An 11659-nucleotide genomic window follows, 5' to 3' on the forward strand; every position below is an offset into this window, starting at 1 on the left:
TGGCCCGAGTGGTTCCCGCATCCCCATGCGTTGCTCTCGCCGTCTGCTTGTCGCAAGTTCCCCGCTCATTTGTTTACCGTGTTTTCCAAAAGCTCACCGCCACCTGACCTTGCTCTTTAAAGCAGCGAGCAGACCAGGAGCAGTCCCAGGAGCAGAGCAGCCATCTCCCTCCCTCCCTCCCTCAGGCACACACACACACGCACAAAGAGAGCTCGGGCTGGAAAGTGGCAAGGAAACAAACAGCTTCCCCTCCAGCCGCTTCTTCTGCAGCACCTCGTTTGACAAATACCCCGGCGCTTGCCCTTGAATTGGGTTTCACATCCCTATTTAGCACTTGGACAATGATTTTAGATGATGTCACTTAAAGCCAAACAAGAAAATTGATCTCGGATTTGCTTGGCCTCTAAAGCCTGGTTAAGCAGATTGCAAATAATAATAATAAAAAAGCGAGAGAGGGAGAGAGAGGGAGGCAGAGGGGAGAGAGGCCAGGAGGAGGGAGAGACGCCTCCTTCCCTGGGCGGGGGAGGCGCGGGCGCCAATGAAAAGTAGCCGCTTACTGGGGGGGGAAAACTTTTCCTGTTGACTGTTGGAAGCGAATTGAGCAATTATCTAGTTTACCTTCTCCTCTTGGAAGTTAACGATTGGCGAGATCTTGGCTGCGTTATTGACACAACACTTTCTATTGATAGAAATAAGTAGCGATTGTCCCGAGTCATTGGTGCGCCAAAGTAAACTGTGATGGGCTGGCATGAGTCCACTGGACTGAGACGGCTGGTTCCGCCGGCGGAGGCTGTGGTGATGGTGGCGGCGGCGATGCTGGTCTCCCTCCTTGCAGATCAGTGACAAGAAAAGGGGCAGAGAGAGTGAAAGAGAGAGAGAGAGGGGAGAGGAGGAAAAAAAAAAAAAAAAAAAAAGAGGCGTCTACCAAAGCGGCTCAAACCGGGCGAACAAATGCAATCCAGCCATGGACAATAGTGGCCACCACACGGCGACCAAAATCCTAGCGACTCCTCCGGCCAGAGAAAGCCTGTCTGCCAGGAGCAACATGATCAGCACGCCCAAGCCCCTCGCCTTCTCCATTGAGCGCATCATGGCGCGGACGCCAGAGCCCCGCTCCATCCCCGTCCCGCAGCTCCTCCACGGCTCCGTGGCCAAAGGCGACCCCAAGCACCCGCTGCACCTCAACTCCTCCATCCCCTGCATGATCCCCTTTGTCCCGGTGGCGTACGACCCCCTGCCCAAAGCGGCGGTGGCCGGAGCGGAACCCAGGAAGGCTCATTTAGACTCCTCTTCCTCGCCCTCCTTTAGCTGCGGCGATCTCTTGAACTGTGCCCTGAGCTTGAAAGGAGATTTCCCCCGCGATGCCCTGCCCTTGCAGCAGTACAAACTGGTAAGACCCCGAGTGGTCAATCACTCCTCCTTCCACGCCATGGGAGCCCTGTGCTATTTCAACCGAGGCGACAGCCCTTGTCACCCGTCCTCCAGTGTCAACATCCACCCGGTGGCTTCTTATTTCCTCAGCTCTCCCTTGCACCCGCAGCCCAAGGCTTACCTGGCGGAGCGGAACAAGCTGGTGCTGCCGGCCGTGGACAAGTACCCGGCGGGGGTAGCCTTCAAGGACTTGTCGCAGGCTCAGCTGCAGCATTACATGAAAGAGAGTGCTCAGATCCTCTCGGAAAAAATCGCCTACAAGACCTCGGAGTTCAGCCGCGGCTCCCCGAGCAGCAAGCCCAAAGTTTTCACGTGTGAAGTTTGTGGAAAGGCAAGTAGCGCCGCAGCCCGCCTCCCTTCCCCCTGCTTCCCCAGCCCCCTAGCCCGTCCGTCTGTCCGCCGGGTCGTCGGTCGCTTGCTTGCTTGATTTTTAAACGACGGCTTCCCCTCGGCGCTCTCGCCTTCTAACCGCGATTTTTTTTTTTTGTCTGATTTCACTCTCAAGGTATTTAATGCACATTATAACTTAACTCGCCATATGCCGGTGCACACGGGAGCCAGACCCTTTGTTTGCAAAGTTTGCGGGAAGGGCTTCAGACAGGCGAGCACGCTCTGCCGGCACAAGATCATCCACACGCAGGTGAGCCTCCATCCTCCCTCCCTCCTTCCCCCAGACCCCTTCGCTCCCGCTTTTCGGGCAGCCCGGCGTGGTCCGGCCGCCCCGGGGCAGCGGCGCGGTGCGGGGGGCGGCTGAGCCGGCGCCGCCGGGGATTTCGTTTGCCCGGGCGCGGTGGGGTACGGCGGGGTGCCCCGCGCTGGGAGCGGGGCGAGGCGGCGGCTAACGCACCGACCCTGCACACCGGCACGCAAACCCCGCAAACCAGCCAGCGAGCCGTGACTCGGCGTTTGTTTCGCTCCAGGAAAAGCCACACAAGTGCAACCAGTGCGGCAAAGCCTTTAACCGGAGCTCGACGCTGAACACGCACACGCGAATACACGCCGGCTACAAACCTTTTGTCTGTGAATTTTGTGGCAAAGGATTTCACCAGAAAGGTACCGTCTCCAGCGCCCTCTCCCTTGCCCGGGGCCCCCCTAGGCGAGGTCAAGTGTCGGGACAATGTGCGATGGGGAGGGGGAGGGGAGTTGATTTTGGTTTTAATTTCTGTCATTAGAGGTTTAGGTTCATTTTACGTATCGCTAGCCCCGACACATTTCCTACGGCACGGCCCACGGAGCGGGGCAGGGCTTTCGTTTTCGGGGGAGCGCAGGGGCAGCCTTCCCGCGGGCAGCGCCCGTTCTCCGCGGCTCCAACAGGCAGCTGCCGGCGCGCTTCGGCAAACGAGTTCGCCGCCTTTTTTCCCCTCCGAGTGCAGGAGTTCGGTCAGGTTTTCTCCCCGTGTTGCTGGGAAGGCTAAAGCCGGGGTTTTATTTCTGGAATGGATGTGACTGTGGTTTATTCGATAGTTCCCTTCTCGTCTGTCAAAGGAAGAGCCGCGGGGAGGATGGGGAGAAGGCGGGCGGTTGCTGATCGGCGCCCGCCTTCTCCCCATCCTCAGGGGAGATCGGCGGTCATTTTCGGCTAAAGCCGGGCTCTGGGGAGGGGACAGGGCCTGGGCATTTTTTTTTCCCCTCTTTGCAGCGGCCGGTTCTCAGCCCCGGGTCCCTCTGCCCTTCTTGTCTCGTTCCCAGGCAATTACAAAAACCACAAGCTGACTCACAGCGGGGAGAAGCAGTTCAAGTGCAATATCTGCAACAAGGCTTTCCACCAGGTGTACAACCTGACCTTCCACATGCACACCCACAACGACAAGAAGCCCTTCACCTGCCCCACCTGCGGCAAAGGCTTCTGCAGGAACTTTGACCTCAAGAAGCACGTCCGCAAGCTGCACGACAGCGCCCTGGGACTGCCCCGGCCACCCGCCGAGCTGGGGGGGCCCGACCAGCCGCCCCCGCCCGGGCCGCTGCTGCAGGGCCCGCCGCCGCTCCAGCCGTGAGGGGCGGCCGCGGCGGGGAGCGCGGCTCCGCCGGCGGGAGCTGCCGCCGCCCGCCTCTTTGCATGCACCTGTTAAGCCGTTTTGTGTATTATGCGCTATATCGCCACTAACGTTGTGGGACCGGTTGTCTCCTCTCTTTTGGTTTTTTTTTTTTAATTATTTTTTGGTTTGTTTTTTAAAGACTCTATTTTTTGGTTGTCGTTGCATCTCAGGTGGAGAGATGGTTTTTTAAAAAACAGAAAAAGCGCCAAGCCAATCTCTGCTGTATTTATTTGGGATCTGTATTACCCGAGCCGGGAACGCTGCACCACTTTAATTATTTCGATGTATATATATTCCCATTGTGTTGATCCTGCCCTGCCTCCGCTGCCTGCTGGTTATCCCCCCCTTCTTGGTTTCCTCCTCTCCCTCTTCCCCCTGAATATCGTATCTATATGGACAGAGCTGGTTCGCTATGTACGGATTTGAATTCGGTTTGATTCTTGCACGTGGAAAGAAAAAAAAAAAAAAAGAATTCGTTGACCTGTGGAAATAAATATTTAAACACGAGTGACTGCGGCGGCGGGGCTGCGGGCTCGGCCGGCCCCGGGGGCTGCGGGCTCGGCCGGGCGGGCGGGCGGGGAGCGCGGCGCTGGCGCTGCCTAACGGCAAACCTCTCCCGCTTCCTTGCCAAAACACTGAAACAACCGCTAAAGACTTTAATTAAGAGGGGTAATTAGTTCGGATTGATCAAAGCCGGGTTGTTATGTTATTAGCTGCTCAGCAGACTTTGCCAAGCCGAGCCTTGAAAGCGGAGCCCGCTCGGCGGCGGGTGCCTGCGGGGCGGCGGGGTTTGTAACGCCCCCGGGGGTGGCCGAAGCAGGCACGAAAGCGGGGTGCTGCCCCCCCGGGAGGAGCAGGCGTACCCGCTCGCCTCCCGCTGCCCGCAGCTCCGGGCGCGGGGTCCTTTCCGGGCAGGGGGGGCCGCGCCGGGACACGGCGGGGGGGCGGGCGGTGCTTCCCCGGGGCAGGGCCGGAGGGGTCCGCGGAGAAGCGCGGGGAGCCCGGCGCTGGGGGTTTGGCCCGCTCTGGGGGGCCTGGCGGTCACGTCTGCGGGACCGCTGCGGAGCGGACCCCTCACGAACGGGTGATTTGCTCTCGCGGGGCACCCCTGCTCTTGCCTCGGTTTTACAGCACCTGGAGCCCCCCGGGCTCTGGCTGTGCGGGAAGGGGCGAGGCGCGATGGTGCCAAGCGTGCCTCAAGCCTTACGTCCAGGAGAGGGAGACCCTTTTGCAGGCGGCGCTCCCGCCCCCTCCCCGGGCTGCCCCGCTCAGGGGTGTTTGCAAGCAGCGGGCCTGGCCTTAAAGTTTAGGCCGGCGGCACCCGTCTGCCCGTGCCCCCTTGAAGGTGTCTGAGAGGGGAAGCCAGTCTTTCTCTTTCACGCATCTCGGATTACTGAAGTAATCCTCTGAGCGGACGACTGTACTTGTGAAAAGCAAAGCAACAGGTCGGATCTACAGCTCGGCCAGACCCCCGCGGCACCCCGCCCGGGCTCAGCCCCTCACGGAGCCTGGGGGAACGGCGGGGACGCGCCGCTTCCCTCCCAGCCCCCGGGGACAAGGAGCTCCCGGAGCCTGGCTGGTGATCGGGGTGGAGGGACTCCAGTGCAGCCCACAGACGCGCGTTGCATGTGTAGCGGCGTGGGGGCCCCCCACGGGGCGGGTCTCCGCTTCGGAGACCTCGGGGAAACGGGGACCCGCTCCCCGCTTTTCCACGCTGATTTGCGGCGGCAGGGGCAGACGCGGGTGGCGGAGGCAGCGGGATGCGGGAGGTGAGTGACCAGCCGAAGTGACCCCGGGTAAACTGGGAGGCGGTCTGGAAAGGGGCAGAGAGGAGAGGGTCCCGCAGAGCGGGGGGGACAGGCTGGGCTTCCCCTGAGGATCCGTCCCCGTGGCCGCTTCCCCTCCCGCTCTGCCCGGCTCCCGGGGCCAGGAGAGGGTCGTTCAGGCTTCAACAGGGACAAATTCCTCCCGAACCAGGCGACTGCAGTGCATCGCTAGCTCCTCCTCTGTCCTTGCTTGCCAAAGGTAAACTTCTGCAACATGTAATGAAAGGTAAGATGTCCCAAAGATCCCGCTGAAATTATGTGGGTGTGCCATTTCTGTGAGTCTCTGCTTGAGTGAAATAAATCGAAGCAGAAGTCCAACTTTTCTTATTGCTCAGCAAGTGTGACACTACTAGATACTGCAACTATCTTGGCAAGGTGCTAAGTATCTTCATTTTATAGCTCTTTTAAACAGTTCAAAAGTATTCAAGCACTGCAGGTATACTGGAACACTCATAAAAGTATTTCATATCATGGCGAAAGGATATGAATGTAAATATATGATGAAATGAAAGGAGAATCTAATCTGGCCACCTTGTGATGAGCATGTAGCATCGGTCTCAAACCAAACGTCAACATCGGGCCTGAAGACACCACAGAAGACTGTGTACTCGGCTTACTCAGATGCCTGGCAATTCTTTGCTCTACCTTGTTTCTCCAGACTGTTTTCTAAGTGCTGGGAGAAATGAGGGCTGAGGCTTCCCCAGGCAGCGGCAGCTAATTTATTCCTTTTGTATGGTTAGAGAGGGAGAGAGAATTTCTGACGTTGCTTGACCATAAACCATTTGCAGGTTTATAAATAGTAATTGGTATTTTGCCTTCTCTCCTGTAAAAGATCTGCAGCCACTGCATAATCTGGGTTCTTGTGTGTCTTCCTGATGAAAAACGCTATTTTGCTAAGGAACTCGTGTGCAGGAGTGACCATATTTTGAAATGGAGTGGAAATGAGGCACTCTAGTTTTATTCCAAGGTGAAGTAGAGAAAGTCAGTGATGGGCATGGATAAGTGTTTCTCCTTCCTAGATTTCTTGAGGTAAACACTACAGACGTGGGACTTCACAGGGAGATAAGGATAGCTCATTTGTTATTTCGCTATATAAAACCATGTTGGTGTCAAAGGCTGGGATTAATACATGTCTCGGAAGGCCTGCGCAGCATTACCTTTCATTTCCTGTCTTTCAAGATTAATCTCAGGTTAAGTGAGTTTCTAGTTAATGGTCAGAGGCAATTCAAAGCTGGTGAAATCATCATGAGAGACAAAAGCTATAATTTCATATCCATCCAAAGCTTAGAGCTGTTAGCAGCTCTCCTTACCACAGACAAGATTAACACTTTTTATCTCTTTTGTTTTTAATAGTGAATAATTTTGATAGGAGAAATGGAGTCATCTGTACCTAAAGGTACAGGTTATATGTTCTGGTTCCTGCTGCCAGTCAGCATCATTGCCATATTATCTGTATCCTGTATGACAACTGGTCAGCCTCATTCTACCAGTCCCTCGTGGATGCTGGGAGGAGAAGGGCTTTGGTGTGTCTGGATCTGCTAAAACAGAGCTGCAGAGTTGAACATTAGCATCCTGACAACACTGTAGCCCACCCCCCATCAATCACAACAGCTTCACTTAGTACTGAATAAAAGGGAGACAAGTCCGGTGCCTATGGGACTCGGGAGCAGAGAGCCCTGGTGAAGGCTCTGGGGTAGAGGGCTGTTGCCCTCTACCCCCATCCCCACCCAGGATTTCTCAGATGGGACTGAATTTCTTCTGTGCTTGTCAGTTGCTACAGTTATGTTAACGTGTGTCAACGCTGAAAGTGCCGTGTATCTGAAAGAGCTACCAGAATTACCAAAGCTGCCATATATCGCTGTAGAAATAAAATACAGCAACAGCAGGATCTTCTCACAGAGTCAGATACAAAGTTCTTTCTGAAGCTGAAATGGTACTGGCTTTGCTTTACTACTGCTTTAATGGTGATCAGACACCTCCCAACAAAAAAAAAAAGAAAGAAAAAAAACAATAGACAAAGGTATTAGTAATGAACTTTGGGGTTTTTTTGGTTGTTGTTTTTTTTTTTTTTTAAGAAAAATCCATGCACCTCAAAATGTAACTGAAACACAAAGCTTTTCAATAGCTACCCAAACTCATGCTCTAGTTTGCAGGTAGTTAAATAGAAATCCAGCATATCTCAAGGTACCCAAAATAGATATTGGACGATATTTAGTCAAGGAAGCATTTTGTTTTTAATTTTCCTTTTTTTTTTTTCTTCTTTATCACCACAGTGGTGAAAAATGAGGGACTAAACAAAGTGTCACAAGTTCATCTGGAGCCAGCTCAAGTGAAGGCATGTTGGTCACAGCTTAGTACCAGAACAGTTTAATTGGACAGTGCTTGAAAACTAGAAATTAGAAAGATCCTGCTCTGCACCTCATGTGCCATACTTAGCATGGGACAGTCACCATTTTGTTCTTTGGTGCTTGGTAAAGAAAATAGGGACCTAATTTGCGCCTGGCATTTTGATGCGCTAATATGAAATAATTGTAACTCTGTAGGTATGTAAATCTTTCCACCCACTGGCTATTTGGCTACTGGTTTGCTCAGGTACCATCCTTACAGAGGGAGAATTGTGTTGTACCCTGCTGGGAAATGTAGTAGTAACCATTTGGCAGTAACTCCCACCTCTCCCCTAAAAGCAGTGGTAGTTCTAGCTCCTGTGAGAGCAGTGGTAGCTCCAGTTCCACTCCACGCTGGGTCCCGCTTCTCCTCCCGGTCCCAGGCTGCAGGCTGGATTACTTTTGGATGACCGCAGAGCACACTGCGACCCCCTGCAAGAGCTGCTTGGACTCACCGTTAGTCCCGTGGGTTTGCAGCAAGTTGCCATTTTGCTTCAGCAATCTGCGACTCTTGAAACAATACAAAACTTCTCGTTTTAAAACCTCTGGTGGTATTATGAAGTATGAGCAGCATCTGTCTTTGGTCCTCCTTTGAAGCTTTCGTGGAAATTATTTAACGGCTCCACTGTTCAGTCACTCTGTTGTAATCGAATCCTTGCATTTTTGATTAGGCACAGTATTAAATCCAATAACCATGCCTGTGGAGATACAAAAACTCCTCCTTTTCTGCCTTTGAGACAGCTAATATTTCACCACCATTATTACATGATTTCTGAGAAATCATCTTCAGTTACCAACCAATTAAAACACAGAGAAGCTGTTTTTCTGATTTTTTTTCTGAATAATTCTATGAAAATTTAACACATAATAAGTTTTATTTTGCGTGGAAGACAAAAGAGTGACACTTTGCAAATGTAAGCGCGAGAAGCTTATCTGCAACTGCACGGGTAGGTTAAATGTTTATTTTCAGGGATGGGACTATAAGATTCAGTTGCAGACTGACACAGCATGTAAAAGAAACCTTGATTCATGGTACTTTAGCTTAGAGGGATTAAATACAACTGATGACACACAATAAACCTTTTCAAAATATTTCTAAAACACCTGTTAACCTTTTGATATTACCATGAAACTTCTGAAGAGTTTATACCTCCACATTAAAGCTTTGCCTAACTCAGATTTAAAAGAAATAATCTTGAACAAGAACTTTCTTTCTAAATAACAATAATGAAAAACCCTTGGATGATAAATACATGCAGACTAATATTTTTTTCTGAACAAGCAAGAATTTGTAAAAGTAATCTCTGCTGAAGAAGTTAAACAAAATGTGAACCACAATATGTTCAGAAAAATAATCATTTAGCTTTAACTAGAAAAGACTCTGATCGATTATTTCTTTTCCTGGGTTCGCCAAAAAATAAAAAAGAAATGGCAATCTTATTTTTTGACCTACTATATTTTAAAGGAACAATATGTTGGCTCTTAAAATAAATAATAAAAAATGATTACGAGGAATGCAGGGATCACATAATCTTTTTTTTTCTTTTATCTTTGCCAGCAAATACATTAATCTACATATCATAAATAAGAATACATCTTAAAAAACACTTTGGGCTACTTTAACTGAATATTAATAGCTGAGGGCCAATGTTTGCTTATGTCCAGTAACGCTTTTGCATCCCGTGAACCTGAGAAGTGCAAGAGATACAGAGAAATGAATTTAGATGACATTTTTCAATTTATGGGAACATCCAGTTTGAAAAGCTACAGCAGAACTGGCTAGAACAGTTAGGTAAAGACCAAAACAAATCCATAATTACTTTTGTGGACAACCTGTAATTATTACGATTTCACATAATAAAGTCATGGACTGTTTTCATTTGCTAGTCCTAAGAAGCAGAGACACCCTTCCCTACTAACAGTGTTTCTTCTGTTCTTGTGGAGCGTGCTGGTTCTCTAGGTATGTTCTTCTCACACACCTTTAGAAATGCAGTGTATGGTTACATGTTTTGTGAAAATATTAAATTACATAAGGATTGCAACTACAGCAGAGACTGAGTTACCCCAAAAAGGATCTGCCACAAGACAGGCAGCTGAGACCTCAGCTATGCAAAACTTATATTTCTTGAAAAAGCAGTCAGAAACTGTTCTAAATCCTCCTTGATGCTGAATGTTATTGCACACCAGACTGGCTTGTAGTGGAAGTTACAGTGGGCAAAGAGCTACTTTAATTTATGCAAGCAAAGGAATACATCACAGCTGAGTTGCATTTACTATATTTAACTTACATCTGTCTCTATACTAATTACAGAGGGTGTTACTTTATAAGATTTTTTTTTTCTGAATATGTTTGTAGAAATTTCTTTGACAAATTAGTATTTATAACTCTCTGTAGAAGTTTACAAGTAGATTTTGATAAAACATTAGTATAAAAACTTGTATTGGGAGGAATTTGCTTGAAACCAGAGATAACCAGCTTACGGGTAAGGAAGAGTCTGCTGGGTTGGGTTCTTGCCTGAGGAGATCACACCTTCAAACGCCCCTTCTGCTTCACGTGCTTGCAAGCGTCTGTCCCGTGCTATAGAGTCAGTGTGTCTAGTTTGGTCTGTCCTGCTTTCCTTGGACTGCTTCTCTTCGCATAAATGACAAACAGTCATAGGATCAGAGAGAGAGCTGGAGATTGGATTTGAGTCCCAGATCTGCAGCATGTGACTGGCCCAATTGCAGGTGTTCAGCACCGATATTTTGCAAGAGAACCGCCTTTTAAAATGTGGATTAATTAAAAATGATCTTACTATGCTTAAGCAACTCATAAGCAGACAGCAATCATTTAACTGCGGATGTCAGGCGTCTCAGGAGCATTCCCCAGTCCCCATGCTGTTTGCTATTCCAGATTCTGGGAATTAAGTTTTCATTCTGTGAGTGTCAGAAAAGGACTGTTGGTTACTCGGGGGAGGTTGTGATCCTTTTGAAAGATCTTGGTTTCACCCTAGTGCACAATTAAGATAAATTCTGGAATTATGAGATTATTCACTAACCAGCATTCTTGCTTTCCCAGCCAGTTTTGTTGGTCATGCTCTTTGTACGAGCCGTCTGCTTCTTTTACAGAGCTCTTAGCCTGATTTTTTTCATTTCTTAAGGAGCGTGAAGCACCAACTTGTAAAGTGCCCCACAGTCTTATCCAAGGTTTAGATATAGTTACCTCCTCCCCCCTTTTTTTTAATCAAGTGGTTGCCAAACACCACATGCAGTAATCAGGTTATGAATCATTTATTTTCCGGATTTTTGTTTTCTTTTTAGCGAAGTTCAATTCAGAACAATCTTGTTCAAGGCATGAGTCAAATCAGCCTGTCTACCTTGGGCAATGCTTACACCAAAATTTTGGGCATCTTAACAGGAAGGAAATGAACATAAATGTCTGTATTTTCTAAACTGTCGATGGAGAGACATAGGTGCCTCTAGCAGCATGAAAAACAGATTCAGTCCCTCCCGTGTTAGGTACTGCCTTCACTGCAGATAGTTTGCAGTTCTTCTAGCAGCCTCCTGAAGCAATCCAGTTACCAAAGAATCCCTCTTCTCTATTACGACTTCTGGGAGGACAAGAGGAAATGCCTGCAAATGGTGCTAGTGACCACTTTTTGTATAACAATTTGGTGGTGAAGTTGCTTATCCACATAGCTGAAGGATGGGCAGCTGTACCCTGCTTTGCTGGGCAGACTCACGATGCCAACATCTGCATCCTAGGAGGCCATCCTAGTCCTCAAGTCATGGAGTACGCTGAGTGAAAGCACTCTCCAAGCCTCCTAGTTTGCTTAGCATCTGACATGAAAACATCAATGGGGCCAGCAGGACAGTCAGTAAAAAGGACTCCTTCCCCCCATCCTGGGTCAGGCTTTCAGAGGGGACAGAGCTGCTCTTCTAGCTGGGTGCCCTGGAGCACACGTGCTGTTTTCAAGCAGCCCTGGAAGCAGGGATGAAATCC

At 49.8% G+C, this 11659-nt stretch overlaps 1 protein-coding gene across 1 annotated transcript; it reads left to right on the forward strand.

Moving 5' to 3' along the window:
* The first annotated feature begins 964 nt into the window (after nucleotides 1-964).
* Nucleotides 965-3425, forward strand: FEZF1 (FEZ family zinc finger 1). Its single transcript, XM_075493283.1, has 4 exons — nucleotides 965-1762; nucleotides 1937-2071; nucleotides 2352-2484; nucleotides 3121-3425. The coding sequence occupies exons 1-4, from the start codon at nucleotides 965-967 to the stop codon at nucleotides 3423-3425; spliced, it is 1371 nt and encodes a 456-aa protein (XP_075349398.1).
* Nucleotides 3426-11659: the final 8234 nt, after the last annotated feature.

The sequence above is a fragment of the Mycteria americana genome, chromosome 1, assembly GCF_035582795.1.
Source record: "Mycteria americana isolate JAX WOST 10 ecotype Jacksonville Zoo and Gardens chromosome 1, USCA_MyAme_1.0, whole genome shotgun sequence".
NCBI lineage: Eukaryota > Metazoa > Chordata > Aves > Ciconiiformes > Ciconiidae > Mycteria > Mycteria americana.